This window comes from Panthera tigris, chromosome E2 (assembly GCF_018350195.1).
Source record: "Panthera tigris isolate Pti1 chromosome E2, P.tigris_Pti1_mat1.1, whole genome shotgun sequence".
In the NCBI taxonomy this organism is placed as follows: Eukaryota; Metazoa; Chordata; class Mammalia; order Carnivora; family Felidae; genus Panthera; species Panthera tigris.
In genome coordinates this window covers 577,747-598,348 of record NC_056674.1, presented here as the reverse complement: position 1 = coordinate 598,348, position 20,602 = coordinate 577,747, and the positions used below count along the sequence as shown (strand labels likewise).

Sequence of the window (20,602 nt, the reverse complement as noted above, 5' to 3'; positions counted from 1 at the left end):
TGATAGATAATATCCCTGGAAAACTTTTGTATCATGAGAGAGATCCCTTAGCATGGCCTGGGAATGTGCCCAAAGAAATGATTTGTGCTCCTGTTCAGGAGCAAGAAAAGAAAATCCTGAAAAACATTAAAAAAATTTTTTTAAGAAAAAAGATAAAGAAAATTCTGAGAATCTCTCTTTTGTACATATGAAATTGGATTTTTCTCTTTTCCAATTAAGTTATAATTATTAATGAACTATGCAAGAATTGTTGAGCGTATGGATTTATTTTCTCTTAAATACTTCCAGTCGGCTTCTCTAGAGTGCTCCGAACAGAACTCTCCAGGAGTAAGTCATACTCGGGTCCCCCATCGTGGGTTGTCCCTGCAGCCGTGGGCTCCACGCTGGCTAGCGCATACTGCGTCTTTTTCCTTTGCTCTCACAGATTCTCCAGGCTCACACTGTGCACAGAATTATCTAGACTTGTTTCCCTTGATAACGACTGTTCTTTATTCAGTCTGTTTTCCATATGTTTTCTTCTTTTGGATCTAATAACTAAAACGTAGACATGATGTTATTGAGATGCTATTAAATGAGGAATAGAGACAAAAGAGGTAAGGGAAAACATGGAAAAATTAAGGTACAAACAATAGAATTTTCAAGATATAATGAAAGCTATCTGTCTGAAAAGGATGGTAAAATTTGAATTTTAAAATTATTCCCCCCCCAAAAAAAAAATTATTTTCCCACTTCCTATATACAGGCTTTATAAATGCCCAGTTAAAAAAAAAAAAAAAAAAGAATGTTGGCTGATGAATGAATATGTGGTATATAGATACAAAGAAATATTACTCAGCCATAAAAATTAATGAAATCTTTCCATTTGCAGTGACATGGATGGAACTAGACTGTATCCTGCTAAGTGAAATAAGTCAGACAAAGACAACTACCATATGATTTCACTCATATGTGTAATTTAAGAAAAACAAATGAGCAAAGGTGGGGGGAAGGAGGGGGAGGCAATCCAAGAAACAGACTCCTACCTATAGAGAACAAACTGCTGGCGACCAGAGGGGAGGCAGGTGGGGGATGGGTTATGTAGGTGATGGGGATTAAGGAGGGCACTGGTGGTGAGCACTGGGTGATATATAGAAGCGCTGATGTATATTGTGTACCTGAAATTACTATTACACTGTATGTTAACCAACTGGAATTTAAATAAAAACTTTAAAAAAATGTATACTTCAATGTAAGGAAAAGACATTGAAAAACCATTTCCTAAGCGTAAGCATTGGCATCAGTGAGCATCACTGACCACCATACTCCTGGCCTTGCAGCCTGTCTCTGACTGTCGCATCTGGGACCGTTACAGAGGAGATGCATACAAGGGATGACAGACGTGGTTGAATCAGACACTGCACTCTACATATTTTTGCTCTAGAATTTTTTAAAGCAAGTATCCAAGAATCTCTGAACTCCTACAAGAGCAGGTTCATATGAACACATGTGCTGCCCTCTCCTCACAAAGATTTGCAGGCATGGTGAGCATCTCGCACACAAGGGTCTGTTCTGTGCACCTGGATCCTATTCCCACATCAGGTGGAGGCAGACGGTGCAAGAAGGACATCTGTCTAGCTGTGTTCTATGCTCAGCAATAACACCGCACTGATAAGTGTTTGGTCTGGGGCAAGTTTTGTCTCCTGAACTCTGTGTTTGGTCCTGGGAATTGCAGTCCGTGGCTATTTGCCCCTCTGTATAATTTGATGAGAACAGTTCATTCATGTAGGTGTGGCTATGAATATTCACCTTTATTACCTCAAACTCCATTAAATCCCACCCAACTTTGCCTTTGAAAACCAAACCATCACTGCCCGCTCAGCTTTCATGTGACTTTGCATCTGACAAGATAAACTGGTGGGTCGGGTGTTCACCTGAGTGAATGAACTTTTCCAGCTCCTTCTCGTTCTCTGGAAGTAGGTAGGTGGACTCATCCTGGCTCTCATCCTCAGAGCCCTCGTCCTTGTCTCCCAGCAATGGTATCTTGACGTTGTTATAAAGCCAGGCAAGTTGCTGTCTTTCCTCAGCCTGGACCAGCCGACTGGAGAATAATGTAGAGGAATTTTTTTTTAATGTTTATTTCTTTTTGAGAGAGAGACAGAGTGCAAGCAGGGGAGGGGCAGTGAGAGAGGGAGACACAGAATCCTAAGCAGGCTTCAGGTTCTGAGCTGTCAGCACAGAGCCCGATGCGGGGCTCAAACTCACAAGCTACCGTGAGATCAAGACCCCAACCGAAGTCAAATGCTTAACTGACTGATCCACCCAAGTGCCCAGTAAATTATCACATCTAATCCTGTGACTTTTGACTGAATAGGAGTCACTGGTACATGATAGTAAGCGGGGGAGGGAGGCAGAAACAGATTGCTCTCCAATGGGCGCTGATAGGCAGAAAAGGAGTAACTGACAATGCCAAATGTGGTTCCCAGCCAGGACTGGGTGAGGTGAGGAAGGAACTCATGTGGGGTGCAAAACCCCATAATCAAGATAAATAGTATATTCAAGATAAATAATATCATAATGCAATATTTTACTAAAGAAAAATGAATGGCAAAAAATCCACAATGAACAAAATATCAACATTCTTAAATAAAGTCCATACAGGTATTAGGGGTTTTTCCTTTTGTTCACTCTCTAACATGGCTTGGCCTAGCACTGCTACTGAGGCTATATTTAAAATGTTGGTAATTTGGGGGCACCTGGGTGGCTCAGTAGGTTAAGCGTCCAACTCTTGATTTCAGTCCAGGTCATGATCTCACAGTTCGTGCGTTTGAACCCCGTGTCAGGCTCTGCACTAACAGCTAGGATCCTGCTTTGGATTCTCTCTCTCTCCTTCTGTCTCTGCCCCTACCCAGCCTTCTCTCTCTCTCAAAATAAATAAAAATAAACTTCAAAAAATAAAAACAAAATAAAATGTTGGCATTTTGTTCATCATGGATATTTTTTGAAATAAATTTAGGTTTTATAAAATATTGAATCAAAATATTATTCATCTTGATGGCTGAATTTCTTGGCAACCCCTTAAATTTTGCACCCGAGGTGAGTGCCTTGCTCACTGCATTCTAGATCCAGCCCTGGAATTGGATTTTCAAGCAGCTACTTCTGTTTGACATGAAAAGGAGTAATAGAGGGATTTCCTTTTTGCTAATATACATATCTTCCTAACTCTGTTTGACATACATAATCAGGAAGAACTGGTCTGATCCTAAACATGATTAACAGTAATCATCCAAATCCTGGTCTCATCCCAATGTCTTGATTCCAGTTATAAAATTTAAGGGGGTGCCAAAAAACTCAGTAGTGATGATAAATATTTGAGCTCAATCTTTTAACAAGTTGAAATGAATGGGGAAAAAATCCATGATAAACCAAATATCAAAATTTTAAATAAACATAAGATCCAACAGTGCTGTGATGAACCATATGGGAACCAGAGTCAAAAGAAAGATGTGAGTCCCTATATACATGTTTTTTGTGTTTTTAAGTGGATATTCTTTTCCAAAACACTAAAGTTGATAATGTATTACCAATTTGAAAAGTAGTGTATCAAAATTCACCTTATGTTAAGTTTAAATATTTTATCTATGCAAGAAACAGAGTTTATTATAATTTTACCTTCCTAATTTAAATGAATGAAACTTACCAACAGTATTTTCAAAACCTCTTCTGGAAAAAATTCACCACTAAAAATTACATGAAAACATGTGCTTTGCTGGGGCAACTGGGTGGCTCAGTCAGTTAAGCATCTGACTTAGGCTCAGGTCATGATCTCACAGTTTGTGAGTTCGAGCCCTGCATTGGGGCTGGCAGTGTAGAGCCTGCTTGGGATTCTTGCTCTCTTCTTTCTCCTCTCCGCACCTCCCCTGCTCACACTTTCTCTCTCTCTCTCAAAATAAATTTTAAAAAATTAAAAAAAGGGGCACCTGGGTGGCTCAGTTGGTTGAGCGGCCGACTTCAGCTCAGGTCATGATCTCGCACTCTGTGAGTTCGAGCCCCACGTCAGGCTCTGTGCTGACAGCTCAGAGCCTGGAGCCTGTTTCAGATTCTGTGTCTCCCTCTCTCTGACCCTCCCCCGTTCATGCTCTGTCTCTCTCTGTCTCAAAAATAAATAAGCGTTAAAAAAAAAAAAAGAAAATATTTTTTTAAAAAATTAAAAAAAAAAAACACGTAACTTTGGAACATGTATTTTTCCTTTTGCCTCATGCTCTAAAATAACTTGTTGTGGCCTATGAGTAGCATGAATGTAAAAGCTGTAAGAGTTGACATTAGCTCAGCAACTTAATTGGATACTGCAAGTCCTGGAGGATACATTTGAGGGAATTCTCATAGAAAACTCTATGTATGCTAACATCTTTGTGTACACTACTGAAAAGAAGCTGAAATTGCAATGACATAAATTGAGTGAAAGATCACCGCACTAGATGTCCCAAAACTAAACATGCTGCTTACACTCTCTCATTAGTAAATGTCTTCAACTTTACCTTTAGTCTTATTTGCCTTCACTGGACATACTGTGAAGTGGTCCTAAAGTGGCCACCTTAAAATACCCAACACATGGCAACAGGCTCTTTGTGTTCATACTCAATTCCAATAGAGCAAGTAATTTACTACTTCCTCAAGCTGGTTTTTGTTTTTTTTTTAAGAATCATTACCTTTGCAATCTTTTTTTAGTGTTTATTCATTTTTGAAAGAGAAAGCATGAGTCAGGGAGGAGCAGGAGTGTGGGGGGACAGAGGATCCAAAGTGGGCTCTGTGCTGACAGCAGAGAGCCGGATGCAGGGCTTGAACTCGTGAGAACTGTGAGATCAAGACCTGAGCTGAATTCGGAGGTTCAACCAACCCAACCATCCAGGCGCCTACACTGTTTCTGATGGGATAGAATGGAATCCCAGCACTGAATCCTGGAGAAGGAATCAGTATATATAGTTCTGGTCAGAGTAGCATCATGTCACAGTGCAGATCATTTTTGTCTAATACTAATTTCAAAATGATCACATCACTTTAAAGAGTTTGACCACAAACTTTATTTGTGCAAACAAGATGAAGTATCTTCCCCAAATGCTACTGTTTTCCTAGATAATAAATATCTAACGAAAAAGAGAGTGATCACTCTTTTCTGCTTTGCACTAAGGTTCCTTCCAAAGTATCAAGTTCTCTTTAGAACACCATGTTTTGGAAGGATTCCATCATCTCAGACAGTGGTTTTCAAACATTTTGACCATGATCCACAGTAAGAAATATGTTTTACCTCATAACTGTGTATCTGTTTGTCTGAAAAGTTAAAAAATGAGCATTTATGTTAAGACTTGTAATGCTTTCTAATATTTTCTATCCTACTAAATTGTATTCTGTCCTATTTCACTTTTTTCCATTTGTATTATGATCCAACATGAGTACAGTCCATATTCTGAAAAACCCTGATGTGGAAATTCAGGATGACCATAATACTTTAATGATTATAAGAATTATCATCATCATTATTATCATTATCATTACTGAATAATAACCTAGTTAATCTATCATGTCTTACTTAAGGATGGTAAATGTTACTTAGTATATACCTACTATATCACATAGGAAATACTGATTCCACATATCAGAGCAATGCTGAAGGCTATACACGCAATCACAATTACTTGAACAAGAGCAGGTCTACGTGGAATCAGTGCTAAAAATGGAAAGAAAAGATTTCATTTTACTTGTGTCTATCGGTTAATATATTTGTTAAGCATATTGTTATTCCAAAGGGGAATGGGAGACAAAATCAGAAGTACCATAACAAACAGCATCCTTAATTTTTAAAAATATGGAGGCTACATTGCACAGGGAACATATATAATTTGAACTGCCACATAAAGTAATCCCTAACTCCTTTTTCTTTCTCTGGCTCTTGTCCTTTGTCAAAACCCTCTTTTACTCTGTAGAGATACAGGACCCCTGACTCAGTACAGCAGCACTTGCTGTCCCTGTAGCTGAAAGGAGAGTGGCTTTAGTTTCACGACTTGGGCGCTGCACTCATGGTACAGGGTGTGCAGCACTGTGCTGAGATGATACCTTAGGGAGATTCCGAATGCAATTCCAGGGGCACCTGGGTGGCTCAGGCGGTTAAGCAACCAACTTCGGCTCAGGTCATGGTCTCGCTGTTCATGAGTTGGAGCTCTGCATCAGGCTCCATGTCGTGGAGTCTGCTTCTGGATTCTCTGTCTCCCTCTCTCTCTGTCTCCACCCCCCCACACACACACAATAAATAAATAAACGTAAAAAAGTGAATGCAATTCCACAAACCAGCATTCCAGGTATCAGCGTTCAGGGGTGCTGCATAGGTTGTTAGACTCCCATTAGTCTTTATAGGGTTATGTGTATCACCCTTCCCATTACCTGGGATTAAAAAAAATAATAACCAGAGAGTTATTGTTTGTACAAACTGGACAAAAGAGCAATTGGCAAAGTAAGTACATTATTCAGCCACTTGTAAAACCTGATAAATTGAGGTGATTACTCTTCGTCCTGCACTTGGCCTTCCCTCACTGTCTGTCCCTTCCCTAGCACAGAAAGAGTTCAGCAACTGAACTGAAAAACGCCCTGAGTTTCACCCATCAATGAAAGGTCACCTGAGCCTGACAAAAGGAACCTGGACTGTGAAAAGTCTAGCGGTGTAAAATGCTTGATTGCAGACCTCAAACGTGGGAAATATGGGTGTTCATTCTATGGTTTTTCTCTACCCTTCTGTATGCTTTCAGGCTTTCACAATGAAATTCTGGGGCAGGGAGAAAAAAAATGGGCTACAGATGGTTTCAGTATAATGAGTACTAAAAACTGGCCGCTAGGCTTGGCCACAGGAAGGTCACTGGAGACCTAGACCACAGCGGTGCTAGCCACGTGGGGAGCGGGGAATGCCAGAGTGACCGAAACAGTTCAAGAGAGAACAGGAGGAAAGGAATTGGAGACTGTGAGTTTTAGGAACTCTTTTGAGGAACTCTGGTGTCGTAGGGGGAGAAATGAGGGCAGCTCCCAGAAGGGCTGAGGGATCCACAGATGGGTTTTGCTTTCTCAGATGGGAGAACCGGCAGCACGTTCACAGGAGAAGGGAAGTGATATGTTAAATTGCAATACCACAGGAAACGGGGAGAGAACTTCCGGTAGTGCGGGGGGTTGGCGGAGCTGGAAGTTGGCACACCCGCAGGGCTAGTCCTTGGGCTGGACCGGAAGGAAGGCAGAGAAAGAGGGTGCAATTGCAGGTAGATGGAGCAGGGATGGGGATGGGGTGGCGATGCTCTGTTCTGACCGCTTGTATTTTGCCAGTGATGGAGGTAACAAGGTCATCCCCCGAGGGTGAGGCAGAGGTAAACATGCTGGGGGTTTTGCAGAGCAGAAAAAATAGATGAGAAAGTCACCAAGCAGAAGGAGAGTAAGTGTGCTAGGTAAATGAGAAACACATTTTTAAATAAAATGTCCAAGAAATGAAACTTCTAGGTATATTGGCTATATATTTTTTTATTTTTTTTTTTGTCCTTCCAAATTATTTTATTTCTTTTTTTTTAATTTACATCCAAGTTAGTTAGCATATACTGCAACAATGATTTCAGGAGTAGATTCCTTAATGCCCCTTCCCCATTTAGCCCATCCCCCTTCCACAACCCCTCCAGTAACCCTCTGTGTGTTCTCCATATTTTTTAATTTTCTTTAAAGATATTTTACTTTTAAGTAATTTCTACACCCAGCATGGGGCTTGAACTCACAAGCCCGAGACTAAGAGTCACACACTCCACCAAATGAACCAGACAGATACCCATATTTTCTGTATATTGATGCTCTGGCATTTACTGGCTTGATCCTGGACAGACCAACCCTCCCAGGGCTATTTGCTACAGATTGCAAACAACTCCCCTTCAAGTGTGCCTTTGATATAAACCAACCAATCCAGAGCCCACACCCTCAGCCACCTTCTTTATCAAACTCTCACACACCAAGCCAATGTTTCCCCTGACCTAAATTATCCCAGGGCCAGGTACTGGACAACTAGGAACCACTCCTATAGCCTAGAGTCCACCAAAATCATCCAACTATCCACTACTCTGTGTACCTACCTCACTCACTCCTTCCCATGAAAACACCAATAAAGACTCTGGGCCAAGCTCTCCCCTCTTGTCTCCCCCACCTCTTGCTTCTAGGAGTGTGTGAGTATAATGTTCTTCCTTCATGACAATCATTTCCATGTCTGTATGTCTTATCATACCTGATTAAAATAAATCCCAGGTATATTTCATCACTCTAGGGCAAAAAGTGAATACATTCTTTTTATATTTATAAGAATCGCCAATTGCCCTCTATAGATGTTGCACTCATTCCTAGCCTACATATGAGATTATATTCACTTGAAACTAGTAGGATATTATATGTTAATTATACTTCAATTAGAAAAAAATACGAGATATTTCCCAAATCCTTTGCCATTTTTTTTTTAATGAAACATTTTGCTCACTTTCAACATGATAGCTGAAAACTGGAATGAGTATTTCCTTATTATGAGTTAGGCTTCTTTCCATATAACCAAGAGCTCAGGGTTACAGAGAAAATTGGAGTCTTCCAGTGATCTAAAACAATTCTGTCCTCTATCTCCATATCGGAACCTGCACCTGGGACCCGAAGCTCAGGCACAGCAGAGGTCTTAGCTGTGTAAACCTCTAGTGCAAGCTCCCAACACAAGTTAGTTTCAAAGTAAAGATTAGGATGCAGGCCTCCTGATCTCTGGGTAGTGGGGTGAACAGGCAAGTGAGATATTCATAGCTGAGTTTTAGAAAAATTAACGATGTGTTTGGGATGGCTGGACGTATTAATCACATTTTTAAGATCAACTGTATTTCCTGATGCTTCAACATCTGTGTTATTTTAGAATCTGCTCCTAGTGGCATCATGACTAACCCAACTATCCAGAGGGCGCTCCTTTTTCTAATTTGCACAAAGAGCTGTACAGATTAGTGCTGACCACCGTGGGGCGCCCTCTGGAGCCGTAGACCACAACAGCCTTGGGTATGTCCCTGTATCCCAGCCACCCTCCAAGACCCCTTGACTTACCATTATTGCCTGGTAATTGCGTGGGCATAGGAGGTTTCAGAGCTCAAAGTTGTTCAAAGGATCAGAGAGAAGAGACAAGTACAAGATGGATTTAGGAAAATAAAGAAATAACTTGTATTAGACAAGGGGACCTAAAAGCTAAGATGGTAAATGTCGTTAATACATTTATTACAATGCCTTATAGAAATATGTGGCTTAATTTGGAAAAGCATGGTGTTCTGTTTGCATCCACGAATATGGGGTGTTGAGAACATAATGCATTTGGCTTCTGGTCTGTTTTTGCAGTCACGTGAGCTGGTTGAGGACCTGATAGATTTAGCACAGAGTTGAAGGGGTCTGGGTGGTCATCAGAAAGTCAGAGAGCCAGTGCCAGAAAGCCACGGCAATACCCTTTCCTCCTACAGAAATTAGATGCTTTTATACTGTGCAGATGGCATTTCCCTTGTACAGAATAGAGATTGTTTATAAGTACCACATATCTTCACAAAGAGCTGCTGCCTGATTTCACAGATTGGCAGGGTCAGTTTCTCTGTCTTGAGATAAACAAAGTTCCCTTGAGGACTCAAAATGCAAAGCATAGAAGACAGATGATTATAAAGAATATTTTACACTCATAAAACATCTGTATCTGGACTTGTATGGTCTACTGCCAAACGTATACCCAATTACAATTAAAGTCATACAGACACATTCAAATCACTCTGATTTGGTCAAGGTTTCTGTGTGTGCCAAGTGAAATAAAAGAGAAGCAAAGCAGTCCCTAAAGAGAAAGCACAGCTTCCAGAGACAGAATAATATCGGATTAATTTCCAAGTTTCCAGAGACAGAATAATATTGGATTAATTTCCAAGCAATGCTTATCTAATTATATTATTGTATGGACCATGCTCCTAACAAATACACAAGAAAAGACACATTCATACAGCAGATGAGAGGACCCCAGTCTATGGTTCTCATTTCACCAAATGAGTAATACAATTACTTACCTCTGAGTCTTGAGGAAACACTTTCCTGCTTAGTGATATTTGTGGATGTTTGTGACTGATTGTAGCCTTGAAAAGAAAACTGGTAGCAGTGAAATATGATTAACCCTTTTTACTTCCCCTGAAACAAGTAAAAACAATGGTTGAAGCTACCCATTAAGTCTGTTGCTATTTCAACTGGTTTGAACTCACCTTCATAAGGCAAGCATAAAGGTGGCCATTCCATTAAAAACAAAACTAGAAAGGTGAAAGAACTCTGAACCTTGTCCATCACTCCAAAACTGTTAGTCTTTTATCACATGGAGAAAAGGAAATATTTAGCTATAGTGCAGTTTCTGCCCTATATTTCTCTGAGAAACTAAGAAACTCTGCTCTCTACAGAATGTTTGCGTTCTGACTTGGAGCCACCAGTGTGAGGTCAGCTGACGTTGCCAACACAGCCTTCCTTCACGGAACCAAGTCAGCCAATGGGGAGACTAACAGGATGGGGTGTGGGAGAAGGAGGCACATCTGTGGGTATAGATATGGATAATACCAGGGCCCTCCCCTCAGGGAGTATACAGACCAGTGAGGAGGCAGAAAAGATCAGTTACAATTCAATGGGACATACCATAAGAAGCAAACAGAATGCAGTAGGGCTCTGTAGTCAGATGCCTGACTTCTAATCCTAATCTCTGCCTTCCTACGCATTTTTGCTTGATCAGGTTACTTAACCCCTTTGGACTTCAGCTTCCTCATCTGTAAAACAGAAGGAAGAAATAGCACCTACCTCACAGCGTTATAGCAATATTCAAATAACGAAATCCATGCAAAGCTCAAAAATAGCGTTAGTACTGAGCGTTAGTTCTGGAGAGCATTTGCAAAAAAGCAATTCAGTACACATCCACCTGATGGGTACCGTTCAGAAAACTAGACTCCAGGGGCTGCCTCCAAAAGTTTTTTTAGAGGAAATTAATTGAGGGGCGCCTGGGTGGCTCAGTTAAGCGTCCGACTTCAGCTCAGGTCATGATCTCAGAGTTCGTGGGATGGAGCCCCACATCAGGCTCTGTGCTGGCTGTGTGGAGCCTGCTTGGGATTCTCTCTCTCTCTCTCTCTCTCTCTCTCTCTCTGCTCCTACCCCACTTGTGTTCTTTCTCTCAAAATAAATAAACTTTAAAAAAATAAAATAAAATAAAGGAGATTAACTGAATCATCTCAAAATATGGAAATGGGATTAAAAAGTAGATAGCATAGAAGAAGGTTGTCCCGTATACTTGTCCTTTGTCCGTCCAGTAGTTCTCAAAATATAGACAGCACGTTTCGATTCACCTCTACCAGTTACAATAAGAGACCAGATCTTTTGATGCTTGTAAAGCTTCCTAGGTTTAGAAATTGGTTCCACTTGCACTGTACCCCAAAGGCAAACTATCCTTTCTGAATGTTTGTGAGATGACAATGTTAAGACCCTCTAGACATACCCATGAAGCAGACCACTGCCACCTTCTTGCTTAATTCTTACAACACCTGAATTCCCACTCCTGTCTTCCTTTCATCCAGCCATGCCTACAGGATGATCCATATAAGAACTTGGTTTCCACTCTTTTGAAGTCCTGCAATCTCAGAACTGCCTCTGGTCAAACCCATCTGAATAAGTTCATCTGCTGTATCTCCTTGAACTTGTTTTTGGACTTCCAATCTCCCTATGGGCACTGCTGCCGTTAGACTTGATTTTGAACTGTCAGGCTCCCCACGGACACTGTTTTATTTGGAGTTGGTTTTAGGATACCAACTTCCCAATGGTTACTGCTGCTTTGCCCAGTCTTTTCCCTTAGGAAAAGGGAACACCTGGGAACACCTTAGGGAACATCTAAGGAACACCACAGGGCTGTGAACACCTGGCTTTTCCCAGACTTGGTTCTTGAATTGACTCATATATCCCATGCCCCCAGCCCAGCTGGATGAATTGTACCATCAGAATACCACTATGGGTTAATGATACTGACAGATGTGTAGATCAGGTCAAGCTATGAAAATTAGGCTAAGAGATAAAGGTCTTTCATAACATAACCAAAACTTTCCAACAGATTCCCTTAAATCCAGAGTGCCCAACCTGTTCTCTTGGCTTTCTCCCACCAAGTGGGATCCCTGGTTGAGAACTGGGTCCCACACCCCCCTCACATGCCTAATAGAACTCTTCCTAGTTGTCACCTTTATCAAAGTTTGCCTTTGGTGGCTAGTCAAGCAATACCAGTCATCTTTCACATCGTCACAACCTGGGTGGCAAGCGTTATCCATCCCAATCAGTATTGTTAATGATGTTGAGACACCACAAAGTAGATTGTATCGTAGTTTTTTGAGTTCTAATTGACAAAACATCATATTAGTTTCTGGTGTACAACCATGACTTGATATCTGTACACACTGCAAAATGATCACAATAAGTCTAGCTAACCTCTATCACCACACAGTTACAAAACTTTTTTGAGATTGGAACTTTTTTTTTAATTTTTTTTAACGTTTATTTATTTTTGAGACAGAGAGAGACAGAGCATGAATGGGGGAGGGTCAGGGAGAGGGAGACACAGAATCTGAAACAGGCTCCAGGCTCTGAGCTGTCAGCACAGAGCCGGACGCAGGGCTTGAACTCACGAGCCTTTGAGCTGTGAGATCATGACCTGAGCCGAAGTCGGCCGCTTAACCAATTGAGCCACCCAGGCGCCCTGAGATTGGAACTTTTAAGATCTACTTTCATAGCAACTATAGCATTAAATATGCAATATAATATTATTAACTTTAGTCACTATGCTGTACATTACATCCCCATGACTTATTTATTTTATAACTGGAGGTTTGTACCTTTTTACCTCCTTTACTCATTTTGCTGTATTGTAAATTTTAAAACTATATTTTCCTGCTGCCTCCATATCCATGCAAACAGGCTGTGAGCACCCCACCCAGGTGACCAGGTTACCTAGGTGATAAGGCTAGTTCTGGCCACAAGCTCCCTTCTGCCCTTCCCTTCAACATTCAAATGTAGCAACGATATCCTCTCCCGCCTATTCCTGTGTACTCCATCCTGACCCCCGATAAAAGGACTTGCCCGTGGATACTCACCTTCTGCTCCCCACCTGCTTGGTTGAGCCTGCTCTGTAGGTGTCCCCATTTTGCCACCCCTCATGGCGGTGCACTTGACTTCTGGTATTATAATTCAATGGGTTTTGACAAATGTATCGTGACATGTATCCAACTTTTTATTATTATACAACATAACTGCTCTACTCTAAAAATCCTTTATACTCCACCTATTCATCTCTCCCTCTACCCTGGCAATCGCCAATCTTTTTACTGTTTCCATAATTTTGCCTTTTCCAGAATGTCATATAGCTAGAATCACATATGAAGCCTTTTCAGAATGGCTTCTTTCACTTAGTAATATGTATTTGAGGTTCTTCCATGTTTTTTTCATGGCTTGATAGCTTATTTATTTTTAAAAGCTATAATTTTGGATAATCAGTTTGGATGTTCTTAAGTTTGTTGATTAATTTAGGAAACACATTTCTACATTACCGAGTCTACTCAAGCAGGAACCACTTAGATTGTATCTTTTAATTACTCACATCTGCATTTATGTCTCTTGAAAATGTGTGTAAATGTATTGCCATAGGATTCGGTTCTTTTCATTTTCCCCTCAACATTAAAATTTTTGTATATTTGCAAAATGGGATTCCTCTTCATACATCCCATCTGCGGTGGGCGTATTAGCAGAACGATTGTTCCAATATTTGCAAGCTGCCCACAGGCTAGCCCGGGTGCAGCGACCCACGTCGTGTCCTCCCAGGGACGTGGAGGACCTGCTTTGGGAGCTTTGAGCCGGGCCGTGAGCCAGAAGACGTTCACGCAGCTCCAGGACCACTGCCCCCGCTCAGGCGGCCAACAGCAGAAAGAGGCTGGCTGGGCGAGGAGGTGGGCCCCGAAAGGGGAGAAGGCGGTTCACCGAGCGTTTCCATTGGGCGGAGCGCGGCGCGATGCCTTCCGGGCGTTGTAGTCTGAGCCTCCAGGGCAGGTGGACTACAAGTCCCAGAAGGCTGCGCAACCCGGCCGAGTGTGCTAGGTAACCTTCGCCTGTGCTGCGCTCCGTGCCTCCAGGCTGACATTGTCGGGCGCCCGAATCCCTCTCGAGGCCGAGCGGGGCGGCGAGACCACCGAGGGCAACGTCTGGAGGCGGCAAAGGCCGGAGTGGTTCCGGGAGCGGCCAGGAGGCTGGGGCAGGGTCCGCCGGAGACCGGGGCGGGACGGGGTGCTCCAGGTCTGGCCAGGAGGTTCCGCTCCCGACGCCCAGCTGCCGGCGCCTGGTGGAGGGCAACGTGCGTGCAGTTGGGGTTGTCTCCCCTGGGGCTCCCTCGGTTTCCAGCTATGGCGACCCCTGGCTCCGTCTTCGGCCTACTCGGCAGGGAAGACTGCTGCTCCTCGGTGCCTGTGCCCAGATGCGGAGTTCGTCTGGGCGGGTTCTCTTCTTGCGGGGACAGGGCCCCTAGGGCTTCTCCCTGCTCCCATCGTCCCCCGGTTGCCTTGGCGTTTTCCTTAAGGTTGAGAGTTCCAGTTATTGCTGCCAGTAATGTAAGTCGGATCCAAGCTTCTCTGCCATGGCCGTGACCTTTTGCTGCTTTTAAGCTTCTCTTGGCCTTCAGTACTTTCACTAGGATGTGGTTGGTGTGTTTATCTTGCTTTGCGGTCCTTGTCTGAAACTACAGGTTGAAGTGTTTCATCACTTCTCTCCACATCCTCCGCACCACGTTGGTCCAAGCCTCCAGTAGCCCCCAGGCTCTTCTTCCTATCGTACCATTATCTCCATTAGTCCATTACCCACACAGCAGCCAGAAGAGGCTTTGTCAATACGAGAGCATTCTTTCCTTCCTGGTTAAAGCTGCTTGGTGGTTCCCGAAACCCCAATATCATTCCAATACAGAAACAGGGCTTTCATGAATGTTTTCAGGCATCAGCATATCGGAAATGAAGATGTGAGGGTTGGGATGTTTGTGAGTAACTGGGCTATTTATATCATGACCTTAAGAGACTTGTTTACATGCATTTACCTATAATATTAATTGTGGAAGTTCTCCTTGCCCTCTCTTTGGGGTCTTTGCACCCCCTGACAGTGTGAAGGCACTGGAAGATCCATTGAGCCATATGACAGTCCCAACCCAGTTTACACCAAGTTCCAAAGGAACAAACTCACAGCCTCCCAATCCAGGTGGTTTTTTTCACTGGACAATTAGAACATCCAGTAAGTAAACCAGGGCAAGTAGAGCACCCAAGAAGTCCTTAAGCATAGAGGCTTATTTTTCCAAATATTCAAAATCCAGATCAGCCTCACCTGTTATTCCCTCAGTCTGCTCTAACAAATCCATACCCCCAACTTCTTCCCTTTGGCCTGGGCTGCCTTCCCTGGACTCTGATGGGGCCCTTCCATTGTCATAACATGGGAGGGTGTTTAGAGTCTGAGCTGGGAATAACCCTAATGCCAGTTTAGCCTTTTGTTCAGTAGACATTTGTTGAGAACTTGCTATGTGACAGACACTTCCCAGGTCCTGGAGATACAACACTGAACAAGTGAAAAACCATGCCCTATTGGAGCTTGTATCTAGTTAGAGTGATACAGGCAATGAAAAGAAATATAACTTGGTTACATAGTATGCTTGAAGTTGATAGGTGTTAATGAATATTTAGAATAAAAGAATAGAGTAGGGTAAGGGAATCAAGAATGAGGGATCTGCTGCCTTATTTTTTTTTTAATTTCTTTTTTTTTTTTTTGCATTTATTTATTTTTGAGAGACAGAGAGTAAGTGGGGGAGGAGCAGAGAGAGAATGAGACAGAATCCGAAGCAGGCTCCAGGCTCTGAGCTGTCAACACAGAGCCCGACATGGGACTCGAACCCACAAACTGTGAGCTCATGACCTGAGCCAAAGTCACACGCTTAACCGACTGAGCCACCCAGGTGCCCCTGCTGCTTTATTTTTTATTTATTTTTTTAAGCGCTTCTTTTTGAGAGAGGGGAGGGGATGGGCAGAAAGAAGGAGACAGAACCCGAAGCAGCAGGCCCTGTGCTGTTAGCACAAAGCCCAACACAGGCTGGAACCTACAAACCTTGAGATCATGACCTGAGCCAAAGTTGGACACTCAACCAACCGAGCCACCCAGGCACCCCAAGGGATCTGCCATTTTAAATAGAACCTCTTGGCCTTGGACTTGCCTGTGCTGTGTGCTGCTCCTACGGAGAAGTTGAGAGAATAAGGGGAGCTGTAATGGGACGTGGTCTCGACCTCATGTTGAGACAATGTACTCAAAGAAGATTCACAACGGAGATTCCAGTTTTGGTTCATACAAGCCAATTCAACCACAGACACCTATGTGAAATAAAGCCAGGTATAACCTAAGAGGCAAAAGATCTGGGAATATCAGAAACTGCTAGAAAGACTTGGGTTTGATTTGAACTAGTATGCTGGGCTGGCTGGCTGGAGCAGGAGACGGTATAGCTCAGCTGTAATAAAAAAACAAAAGGAACTCCTGGAGTTTGCGCTTGTTTCTTCTCTTCCTTTGCCTTAGAACAGTGTGCCCACAGCTGCTGTAACCCAACTTCTGGTCCAGACTTCCTGAGGAGTGGAATCAAGGCAAGGCAGTAGCCTGTGAGCAGCAGAGAAACAGGCACAGAACACATCACCTCAGGCAAGTGTTTCTCCATCCTGCCTCCTCAAAGCTCTGGGATGGTGAATCACATTCCAAGGAGTTATCTCATGGGACGAGGAATCATTGACTAGCTTTCTGAGGCCTCAACCTCCCCTCCCAGGATCCATTGTCTCTACCCCTGAACTCAGTGGGGTTTATAGGTACCAGGATCTGATCCCATCACATGTATGCGTAACAACTGATGAAATAGCCAGTGATCCCAAAAGATATATACTCACTGGCCCAAGTAATAAGCAATTTTCAGAGCATAACAATTTCAAGAGAAAACAAACATTGGATTACAGAATCCATCAGAAACATATACTAGAACAGATGGAACAAAATTTTAAATTAGTCTATTAAATGCATTTAAGGAGTAAGGCATGGTATTAACAATAAGAAATGAGAATAATGACACATAAAAAAGAACCAAGTATAAATGTTAGGTATGTAAAACAATAGCTGAAATGAAGACACAGTAGAGGCAATAAATAGCAAAATGGACAGCTGAAAAATAAACTTAGCAAACTGGAAGAGCAAATTGAGAAAATGTCCAGACAAAAGAAAAAAAGAAAGGAAAAGGAATTAGAGAACATAAAAGAAAGGCTAAGAAATATGGACAACAGACACAGGTGTGCTAACATTTGAATAATCAGAGTCATAAAAGAGAAACTTTTTAAATGGAAAGGATGAAATATTAGAAATAAGGTAAATTTCCATAAAGTATTTAGCACTGGTCCTAGAACATCTCATTCAAAATTCCTTTACTATATTATGACATATAAAATCCTAAATTTGTATATTTTTGTTTGTGCTAATAACAATAACAGTACAGTTACTGTCATAATTTACCTTGTTTTTACTACAGACATAACACCGCTTATATGCAAAGCTACTCAAGATAAAATCAGAAACACAGGAATTTGATCTTAGAAGGAACTGTAACATTTGTCAAATCTGACTACCCCTGGGATGATTTATTGCCTCTTAGTTCTTTTTTCTTCTTCTTTTAGTCATCAATGCAAAGAAGGGAGGCAGTTACTCCCTGGTAAACAAGGAAAATACATGAGAGGGAAATAAATGTTAAAAAGCTCAGAAAGGAAATTTAGAGGCATAGAATGAGAAGAGGAATTTGGGAATACCTGATTGCTTTCCAAAGAAGTAGGCTAGAGCTGGTGAGGAGAGCACCCTGGTAGATTAGCAAGGTGAATGCATATAACCAACTGTGCCTGTACATAACTGTCAAGAATGTATAAAACTAACAGTGGGAGTTCAGAAAAACAAAGCCCACTATATGCTATGTGGCTAAAAGAGTCGTAATCAAGGAGGTTTAACAGAAATCCAGGCAGAAAGAGCCTTAACCCTATAGACTGGCCTGACTTGTTCCTTGTTTTCTATATTTACCAATCCTTGTACAAGCCTCACTACCATCATTCTGTTACCATTTGTCACTGGAACAATAGTAAGCCTTTATTCGTTGGTCTGATTTAAGCATATCACAGACTTCTAAAAACTGACCTTTTTATCTCTTGTAATGCTCCCTATGCTCGTATCCTCCTTGTGCAATGTTTTATGGTTCTTATTTTTTTTAATGTTTTTATTTATTTTTGAGACAGAGAGAGACAGAGCATGAGCACGGGACGGGTAGAGAGAGAGGGAGACACAGAATCTGAAGCAGGCTCCAGGCTCTGAGCCATCAGCACAGAGCCCGATACAGGGTTCAAACCCACGAACTATGAGATCATGACCTGAGCTGAAGTTGGATGCTCAACCAACTGAGCCACCCAAGCACCCCTTGTGGTTCTTATTCTTTTAAAAAAATGTTTTTAAACATTTATTCATTTTTGAAAGGCAGAGGGAGACAGAGCATGAATGGGGGAGGGGCATAGAGGGAGGGAGACACAGAAACAGAAGCAGGCTCCAGGCTCTGAGCTGTCAGCACAGACCCCAACGCAGGGCTTGAACTCACAGACCACGAGATCGTGACCTGAGCTGAAGTTGGATGCTTAACCAACTGAGCCACCCAGGTGCACCCCCCTTTTTTTTTTAACATTTATTCATTTTTGAAAAGCAGAGAGAGAGCACAAAGTGCTTCTTATTCTTTAAAAAAAATGGATAATATCACAAAAAAAGACATTTCCCAGAATGTAAAACAGATTAAAGACATCAGACTAAAAGCCCACAGAGAGTGTCTTAGAAAGTTATGCATATACTTCAAACCCAGCCACTCCACTCCTAGGTTTTTACCCAAGATAAATGCAAACTTACACACACAAAAGCCCTGTGGTAGAATGTCTGTATCAGCTATATTTACAATAGCCAACAAATGGAAACAACTTTATGCTCATCAGCAGGTGAAGAGGATAAGTAATGGTAGCACATTCACAGAATGGAATGCTACTCAGCAAAAAAAAAAAAAAAAAGGAGTAAACTACTGATACGAGCTACAACATGGATGAACCTCAAAAACAGACAAAAAAAACATTATGTGGAGAAAAGACCTGATCCCAAAAGTGTCCACATAGTAAAAGTAGTATATGAATAAAATACCGTGTGATTCTATTTATATGAAACTCTAAAAGACAATCTTAGTATGTAGTGGCAGAGCAGATAGGTGTTGCCCAGAGGTTGGGGCAGTGGGGTGTGATGGGGATTAACTAAAGAGACATAAAGGAACTTTTTGGGAAAGCGAAAATATAGTTTTGATTGTAGTGATAGTAACAAGGGTGTAGACATTTTTCAACACTCCTCAAACTGTAGCCCTAAAAGGAAAGTCCTCAGCATAACAGTGGTGTTTGAAGCCTCAAGACTGGATAAGAACTTCAGGGATGTAAACAGGAAATGGGGCACCCTGACAGTAAGAGGTAAGGGAAGTGGGGGAGGAAACAGCTAAGGGAGCCTGAAATGAAGGCCAGAATCAGGTGTAAAGTCCTGAAAGCCATGTGAAAAACATGCTTCAAGGAGGTAATGATCCATGATCTATAATGCTGCTGATATTTCAAGGAAGTAAAAAACGGAATTGACTACTAGGTTTAGCAATGTGGAGGACATCTGGCAGTGAGGTAGGTTTGGAGAGGTTTCAAGAATGGAAAAGAAGTGGAGACCGCAAAACAGACAACTCTTGAAAAATTTTGCTTTCTATAATGAAGCAGAGAAATTATGCAGGAGCTAGAAGGGAATGTGTTATCGAGAGTTTTTTTTAAGTATGTTTACATATTGGTGGGAATAATCTAGTACATCGGCAGAACGTGATGATACAGGAGATAAGGCAAACTTGCTAGAGCAATGCCCTCGAGATAGGCTCTGGAGTCAACCCAGCCAGTTTGTATGTAGGTCCCTGTGGGACAGGGCAGACACTGTGGACAATGGGTACGTTATGGAAGGCTTCTACTGATTCCTTCTGTTCTCAGGTAAGCGGGAAGCAAAGTCATCTGCTGGCAGTGAGCCTGAGGGAAGGTTAAGTCAAGGAATTGTTGGAATTTTGATACTAAATAGCCAAGCCAAGCAGCTTAGGAAACAGATGGTGGAGGGGTTCCAGTCACTAGTAATGGAATGGTCCTAGGGATGACCATGGGAGTGACTGACTGTGGCAAGTGGTTGACAAAACCATAAGCAGAGGGGTCCTGTGAGGTCAGGACATGGAAAGATCATCCAGATGGATGATGGAATGGTTCTAGATGCAGTAAGGCAGGTGCCGAATTCTTTGATATGTGGATGAGTGACTCATAATAGATGACTGGAATGAAGGGAAGCAAGTGTGATGGTCTCATGTCCCAAGAGTCAGAGGTGAGTTTTAGAGAGAAGGGAG

General features: G+C 42.2%; 1 protein-coding gene across 6 annotated transcripts; it reads right to left on the bottom strand.

Moving 5' to 3' along the window:
• Positions 1-247: 247 nt before the first annotated feature.
• Positions 248-10,688, bottom strand: CE2H19orf18 (chromosome E2 C19orf18 homolog). Of its 6 annotated transcripts, none has more exons than XM_042969943.1 (7): positions 10,284-10,688; positions 10,095-10,160; positions 9,109-9,117; positions 6,319-6,411; positions 5,599-5,701; positions 1,911-2,077; positions 248-534 (listed from the first exon to the last, which is right to left on the bottom strand). In XM_042969943.1, exons 1-7 carry the CDS (start codon positions 10,360-10,362, stop codon positions 419-421), a joined length of 633 nt encoding a protein of 210 aa, XP_042825877.1. In that variant the 5' UTR covers positions 10,363-10,688; the 3' UTR covers positions 248-418. The 6 variants fall into 6 exon arrangements, with proteins under 6 accessions (XP_042825877.1, XP_042825876.1, XP_042825879.1 ...); XM_042969942.1 differs by having other exon boundaries at positions 9,109-9,150; positions 10,284-10,687; XM_042969945.1 differs by having other exon boundaries at positions 9,109-9,150; positions 10,095-10,173; positions 10,284-10,686.
• Between the last annotated feature and the right edge of the window lie 9,914 nt (positions 10,689-20,602).